This window comes from Salvia splendens, chromosome 18, assembly GCF_004379255.2.
Source record: "Salvia splendens isolate huo1 chromosome 18, SspV2, whole genome shotgun sequence".
Classification (NCBI taxonomy): Eukaryota; Viridiplantae; Streptophyta; class Magnoliopsida; order Lamiales; family Lamiaceae; genus Salvia; species Salvia splendens.
In genome coordinates this window covers 2,067,993-2,075,955 of record NC_056049.1, presented here as the reverse complement: position 1 = coordinate 2,075,955, position 7,963 = coordinate 2,067,993, and the positions used below count along the sequence as shown (strand labels likewise).

Sequence of the window (7,963 nt, the reverse complement as noted above, 5' to 3'; positions counted from 1 at the left end):
AAATAACCATTTTTGGATAAGATATACAGTCTATCTAGTACTACAATTAAGTTGTATTTCCATTTTTATTTCTCCTTTTGATTAGTAAACAAAATTTTGATAGATTCACATAAGTTCTTAAATTTTGACCACTCTATCGTCAATAAACACACAATGACAGAAATCGGAAATCATTTTTTCCATAGAAGGAAATAGATAGCTTTTTTTCAATCCATCAAATAGTCTTTAATTATATCCAAATATAAATGCAACACAACACAACAAAAGGAGAATAATTGCAGCCATTTATCACTATCATCTTAATGTTCGAAAACAATATCAAACAAGGAAACTGAGAGAGAATAAAATTTAAACTGCAAAATCCAAAATCCCTTGAAAGAAAGTTATTATTGTGGTAATGAAATTTCTCAGTGGCTAGCATCTTCTTCTTCACAGAACTTGGTGTAGCGGTCGGGGTCCATTAAACAGGGGAGGTCGCTGTCATCCTCCAGCTCTACCTTTATGATCCATCCATCTTCGTAAGGGCTCGTATTTACCTGCACGAAGGTAAGAGGCCAAGATGCTTACGTAAGTGCGATAGTTGGTGTAGGCAAATAATGTGTGGAGCACATCTAAACACAAAATGTGGCATTCTTGATGAATGATGCAAAGAATTATGCATATATGCAGCTCTCAACATGCAACGGAAATATAAACTACCATGTTACTTCCGAAGAAAGAAATATGTGGATGATGCAGCAGCAACAACAACAGAAAAAAGGACACAATACATGGCTGTCAATATACATATAATTGTCATGTCATTTCTTTTTTCATTTTATGGAATGAAGATTAGTGTGATATTTACCAGTGGTTTCTACATGCTATGCATTAGCACAATACACTTGGATTTAACCATGAAATTGCAATTATTGTTGGTTATCTTCATGGAAATATACAGGTAGACAAATTATTGTTGGTCCTCTTTGTCACAGATGGAAAGTAAAAAAGATGAATTTCCACTTGCTTGGAGCTACTCCAAAGTTCTAAATAAATAGCCCATTTACATACAAGGCTAGTTCTGATTGAGAGGAATCAAATTGCAAATTCAACTTCAGGGTCTCACATTCTTTTCTTGCTAGCTATATGAGTTACTTCTCTTTTCAGATCTCATTTTCTGTAATAATAGGATAGAATCATATAGGGAAAAGTTGTAACCACAAAACCTCACCACATCTAGAAAAATCGCGTTTGATGGAACCTAACTAGATACCGCAGAAACAAAAGAACAATACTTCCAGGATAATTGGGGGAGTGGGAGCAATCTATGAATAATAGCAATCATGTTAACCTAGCAATGTGAAAATCAAGCTAAGTCAGTCTCAGAAAGGCTCACCAAACCAGGAGAATCAATGAGCTTTGTGTTAACTTCGACCACTTTCCCTGAAACAGGCGAGTTCACATCGCTGGTAGCTTTGACACTTTCAACAGCACCGAAACTTGCACCTCGCTCTACCTTACTCCCCTCCTCTGGTAGTTCGACGTATACAACTTCACCCAGGTGGTCTTGAGCATGATCAGTAATACCTACGGTAACCGACTTACCTTCCACTCTCACCCATTCATGAGAGTCGGCATACTTTAGATCCTTGAGCACTGCATTAATTGAAAGAAAAAGCATTTACACAATTCACAATTTCACATATCGAATATACACGCCATGGAATGTCACACTAATCACTAAACAGCTAAAAAATCACCATAGATTGCAATGAAATCTGTACTACATTTCTCCACATTCCAATAAATCTAATTATCCCTACCACCTCCAATTAATTTAGAGATATCAAACAAAGCATATCAAATTATATACTGTATTCCATATAATGTCACACCAACACTAAAAAACTGAATAATTCACCGTAATTTGCAATGAAATTTCTAAGGTGGGTGATAGCTGCGCTTGACGATTAAGAAAAAAATTCATAAACATTAATCCACATTTCGATTGAGCCACACTGCAACTCTAATTAGCCCTACCACCTCAAAATATATCACAAATATCAAACAATCATATCAAATGATTTAGAACACAAAGAGATAAACGCAGATCGTTTCGAAATCGGAGGAAATTCCAGATAGCATAACATTTCGCAACACAAATAAACATCAATCAATAAAAGCAGCAGCGATCTCATAGCAACATAACGCCAGATAAAATATTGGAACATCAGATCCTTCATAGCACAACAGATCACAGTGTTTCCATCAAATACAGAAAACGCGCGACGTTAAAATGGTGAAAAAGGAAAAATCAAAATATACATCGATGCACATTAAACACAGACACACTCACCGGTAGCAAAGCCTCTGAAAGGAACATTGATCCGTAGGTAAGAAGCAGCTCTGGTTGCCCACAAACTAGTCGCCATTTTCAAACACAAACACCTGAATCCACCGCTTCGCAGTTCTGAGTGTGTGTATGTTGAATATTTCGTTTAAATTACTCCCTCCGTCCCCAATTAAGAGTTACTCTTTGACCGTGCACGAGTTTTAAGGAAGTGTTTGAATGTGTGGTGTAATTAGAGGTGGGTAGGTGGTATACCTTACCGAAACCACCATACCGTAAATTCGGTATACGAAAAAATCATACATTTATCTTACCAAAATTTTCGGTATATCGAACTTCGGTATACCTTATTTTCAGTATGGAGAATTTTCATACCAATACCGTACCTCATTTTCGATATGCCGTACCAAAGTTCGGTATACCCTACTTTTGCGGTATACCTTACTTTGAATATCAATGAAAATTGAATATTTGAGTTTTTAGAATACTATTTATATTTTATAGTAATTTAAATAATATACATGGTATTAAATACTAATAATATATAAAATACTTTATATATTATTATATTCATATTTTACGGTATATACATTAAATTACGATATATACCGAATTTCGGTATGCCGCGGTATATAAAAATTCATACCTTTACCTAATCGAAATATTTCAGTAAGGTATCATACCGTACCGAAAATCACGGTATACCGAAAATTCGGTATTTTCGGTATTTTTTTGGTACGATAAGACCGGTATTTCGACATTTCAGTATTTTTCCCCAGCCCTAGGTGTAATAAATGGAGTTAGGTAGTGGAATGTGGGACCTCTTTAATTTTTAGGGTATTTTTTATGTCCAAATATAGTAAGTAGAAAGAGTGACTCTTAATCGGGACGGACCGAAATGGAAAAGAGTGACTCTTAATCGAGGACGGAGGGAGCATGATTTTTAGGAAAACGGCTCTCTTAAAGTGGCGAGGGTAAGTCGAGTTGTTTATGTACAATTAATAATTAATTAAAATATTAATAGTAAAATTACTACTTCATGAAACTCACTTTATTAATGTGATAAATTTTCTAATAAATAAATATGTAAAATTAGAAAAATATAACTACATTTGGACAGATGTAATTATTATTTTGGAAAAAAATGCATGTTTTCTCATTGTAGTAAGTAATCGTCAATAATTAAATAAATTACCGTTCTAACAAAAATAAATAAGGAACACTAATAATGATATGTTGGTGCTTGATGTGTCATCAAACCAAATAAAAAAGGTTGGTCAATTAGTGAGTATTGAGTGCTATCCAATTATGTCCTAAATAGTACTCATAGTTTACTCATTCACAGAAACATATTAAATTTATTTTTCTTATTGTATTTCGTTAGTGTAATATAGATATAATAACGTAACATAAAATACAAGATTGTTTAACCTCTGCCAATATACTAACATCTATTTTCCAAGAATAGGATGAATAAATAAAATAATACTATTAAAATACAAAATATTTTTTAAATTATTAAAATTCAGCGTAAGCGCACTGCACACTAATAAATTGATTCAAAATAAGTACTAACAAATTGCACAATAATAAGTTGTTTCGAAATAACAATGGTATCTAGATGAAAGGTTTTTCATTCGTCAACAACACATTAGTTTAATTACAATTCTAGAAATCGAATTGAGTTCTAACCAGTTTCAATTTCCGACCGTATGAGCTCAATCTCAACCAACAAAACTAGGCCAAAATCGGTTTCAGTGTTCGATCAAATTAAAGGTGATAACCAATGTAAAAATATCATATAACTCGATCCATCACTTCAGATGGTTCGGTTCGATAGTCGACCGAACCGGCCGTATGCTCCCCCCTATACCTATGAATGGTTCTAATCACATTTGTAACTTGCTCAACTTGCTCATCACTAGAGCAAGCAGAGAGCAACACTCTAGCAGTCCCACTATCTGGATAACAACCACTATCAATCATATCTTCAAATATCTCAATGCACCTAATATATTGTTTTTTCCTAGAGTATGCTCCAATCCTAGACGTCCACGTCACCGCATCCGCAGTCAAATTCTTCGCCGCGATCGACGCAAACACCTCTTCCATCCTCTCCACGAACCCCGCGCGCCCGTATGCATTTATCGCGATGTTGTACGTGCTTATGTCGGGCTTGCACCCGCCCCCGCCCTCCATCGCGGCCAGCACCTCCTCCATTTTCTCAAGATGCCCTAGCCGGCCGTACAAGTTCATCATGGCGTTCAGGACGAACGTATCCGGCTTGAGCCCCGACTCCTGCATCCGCCTCACAATCTCCTCGCACCTTGAGAAGTCGCCCGCCCTCGAGTAGGCCGAGATCAACAGCATGTGTGATTTCATCGTCGGCTCTATCCCGAGGCGATGCATCTCATCAAAGACCGCTTGTGCACCTAATTAAAAAAAATATAAAAAACAAATCAATAAAAAAATCAGTTTACCTCAATTTTGGCAAAAAAAATCAAACCAAAAACCGAATACTCAAACCTATTTAAAATGTTGAAGTAATACACCGACATAACGGATTTAAAAAGAGTACCCTTATGGAGACCGGCTCGACCATACGCATCCAACATTATGTTATACGAAGCCCTATCTGGCTCGCACCCCATTTGTTGCATGAGTGAAAAGATTTCCGCTGCGCCATAAGGGAAACCTGCACGGCTGTCGACATCCACCTCTTAGATGGGATACGCACACGCCAAGAAGGTAGGGGGCTTAAGCCCCCTCTACAATAAAAAAATAAAATCAGCCCTTATCGAACCGATGCCTAGACAATTATAAAAAACTCTAAAGCCCCTCCCAATATTTTTTCTGCGTCCACCACTGGATACGTACTTATACGACGAGCAGACTCTCAGACGCGACAATTTACCTGTAGGCTTCCATGAGAGCATTGTAAGCATAGACATCAGGCTCAAGCCCTGCCTCTTGCATCTGCTCAAAAATCTCCTCTGCTTTCTCACACAAACCATCTCTTGCACAAGCATTCACCAAAGCAGTGTATGTGCAAATATTAGGCTTACATTTGTTAGCTCTCATCTCTTGAAACACCTCTAATGCCATATAAGATTTATTATCCTACAAAAAAAAATTGTCACCAAATTTTTATATTACTAATAAAAAAAATAAAACTATACCTTCCCATATAAGTTGATCAGCAAGGTGTAAGTCTCAACATTTGGTACACAATTTTCTCTCTTCATCTTTTGGTATACAGCAAGAGCATGCTGAGATTTTCTTGCTTTCATTAGCCCATCAATATATGCATTATAAACAATTGTGCCTAAAAAATCAAGTTCGTTAATGCGCCTAAAGCCAAAGGTATCAGGTTCGAATCAACACGAACATTGGATATATACATACTGGGAGGAAAGCCGTTCCTTCGCATCTCAGCAAACACGGCCTCAGCGTGCTCCATCTTCCCGCACTTGCAATACGCCTTGACAAGAAGCGCGTATGTGTCCTGTGTAGGGATGCAACGTGCTTCAACGAGGTCCAAGTAGATGGTTTCGGCCTTCTTGAAGTGTAGCTTCTGACCGTAAGCCTCTATGAGCAGATTGTAGCAGATAATATCGGGCTTGAACGTGCTCCGTTGCGACATCCATTCGCACAACTGATAAAAAAAAGTTGCAAATATGACCCGAAATTGATAGGATCAACTGACATTAGTCATTAGTTTGATATTGTCCACTTTGGACAAGTCGCACAGATTGTTTTGGTTCCTCAAACTAATTAGGATCGAACAACAATTATATTGCTTCTAACTTCCCTTATTCGCTGATGCGGAATGGATTTGCAACCCAACAGAAATCAACGTGTTCTACCTCGAAAAAACACCATAACACGAGAAAAACGATGCCAAACTCCCCATTCCCGGTCTCAAACGCCACACAAACGGCAAAACAAAAACCATAACGCTGAGTGCAACGAGTGCTAGAGCACGTACCACTATGATCGGGTCCCATTTCTTGTTCAAACGAAGGCGAACCGCGATACTGATCAAGTCATCCCAAGTAGTATTAGTAGGAGGCAGAGTGTCCAAAGAATACCAGATTCTGCTAACATCCCCTTCCTTCTGCACGAAGTTGAGTATCTCTAGCGCGATAGGGCTCAAGACGGGGAAGACCCCGTCTACAAATCCCGAGCCATACTTCCATCCCTGCCCTCTCAACGAGCCGCCTACACCCGCAGTGCAAAGACTCAGCAACATGTTAGAGATGAAAAAGAGCACAAACTATGTAGTTTTAGCTGTGACCTTTTTGTCTTGAGACCTTTTTATGGTTGAAATGTCTCAATTTTCCACCTTTGTTGATGTAGAGGCTGTCTTTTTTCCACTTCTCGGTAGATTGGTCAGTGTTGGCACATTTTGGCCTCAAGTTGAATCCACATTCACAATGCCTTTGCTCATAGATAATGTAGTTTGAATAGTATTTCACGGACAACCTTAATATGCCGAGAAAAACGCTCAAGTCAAAAAATGGCGAGCTAATAGTACTGAAGCATATCAAAATATAAAAAGAAAAAAAACAACAACAAAGCAACCATTCTATCTAAAATCGGAATAAGAAGTTACGATATTAAACTCAAAATAATTAACGGGTGCCGCCTACCCAGACATAGTAAGCGGGCCACACATGTATTATGGAAATTTGCACTTCTAAGAAGCGAAGAAGCTAACTGAACTTGCACTGTTCATCAATGGCAGATAACACACAAACGCATATAATATACATTAAATAATAATAAAATTTGTGTCCAAAACTGTTGATTTTCAACAAAACATTACGTTAAATAAAAAACTTACATGAATACGCAAAAATATGAAGACACAGCTCGAATTTGAATGGAATAAATTGCATATATGAGTATTCTGTATACATTAAAAAAGAATAATACGTATATGGATAGATATATGTTTTATAATGCATGTGTAAGAGATAATATGTGTGCGGTGCGGTTACCTTAAATTATCCGTAGCAGAAGAAGACAATTTATGTATGTGTGTGTGTTTTCCCATTTCTAAAATATCACATTTCACCTAAAAATAAAATGGAGGCAAGTTAGAGACCTCATAAAGCTGGAAGAAATTTTTTTAATCAATTTATAGTCTGTCTTTCAATTTTAAAAGTCATTAGAACAAACTATGAAAATATAGTAATTTGTTTGTAGTTATTGGATAGTGAATTTTTAATGAAACTGTCTGGGAAATCATACGTATAGTTCACCGTTAGTGATTTAAACGATGTTGTCTTTTTTATAAATAATAACAATGATATTTGTATTATCTTTTTAAATAACAATATTTTAATCATTTATTTATAAAAATAAAGTTATATATATAAAGTATGTTTTAAAAAATTATGGACATATTAGTGGAGTATTTATTTTACTGAAAATATAAAAAGTTCATGAATATCATGATCTGAAAACGGGACCCACTTCTCTATTCCCATCTTCACCACCTATTGCAGATGTCACGGTTCATAAACCGGCGGTTTCAGTTTCAAAAATTGTCGATCTGGAACCGAACCGCGAGGGTGTTTCACGGTTCCGGTTACGGTTTCGGTTCCGGTTCGGAATCGTCGGTTTTCA

The 7,963-nt window shown here is 36.7% G+C and overlaps 2 protein-coding genes across 3 annotated transcripts; both read right to left on the bottom strand.

The window, feature by feature from the left end:
- Positions 1 to 262: 262 nt before the first annotated feature.
- LOC121775983 (glycine cleavage system H protein 2, mitochondrial-like) lies at positions 263 to 2,473 on the bottom strand. The gene is made up of 3 exons (XM_042173100.1): positions 2,336 to 2,473; positions 1,376 to 1,635; positions 263 to 536 (listed from the first exon to the last, which is right to left on the bottom strand). Exons 1-3 carry the CDS (start codon positions 2,409 to 2,411, stop codon positions 408 to 410), a joined length of 465 nt encoding a protein of 154 aa, XP_042029034.1. The 5' UTR covers positions 2,412 to 2,473; the 3' UTR covers positions 263 to 407.
- Positions 2,474 to 4,067: 1,594 nt separating this feature from the next.
- LOC121777798 (pentatricopeptide repeat-containing protein At2g35130) lies at positions 4,068 to 7,311 on the bottom strand. Of its 2 annotated transcripts, XM_042175151.1 has the most exons (9): positions 7,176 to 7,262; positions 6,982 to 7,059; positions 6,627 to 6,814; positions 6,318 to 6,550; positions 5,735 to 5,984; positions 5,509 to 5,654; positions 5,244 to 5,449; positions 4,908 to 5,032; positions 4,068 to 4,761 (listed from the first exon to the last, which is right to left on the bottom strand). In XM_042175151.1, the coding sequence occupies exons 2-9, from the start codon at positions 7,005 to 7,007 to the stop codon at positions 4,127 to 4,129; spliced, it is 1,809 nt and encodes a 602-aa protein (XP_042031085.1). In that variant the 5' UTR covers positions 7,008 to 7,059; positions 7,176 to 7,262; the 3' UTR covers positions 4,068 to 4,126. The 2 variants fall into 2 exon arrangements, with proteins under 2 accessions (XP_042031085.1, XP_042031086.1); XM_042175152.1 differs by lacking the exon at positions 6,982 to 7,059 and having other exon boundaries at positions 7,176 to 7,311.
- Positions 7,312 to 7,963: the final 652 nt, after the last annotated feature.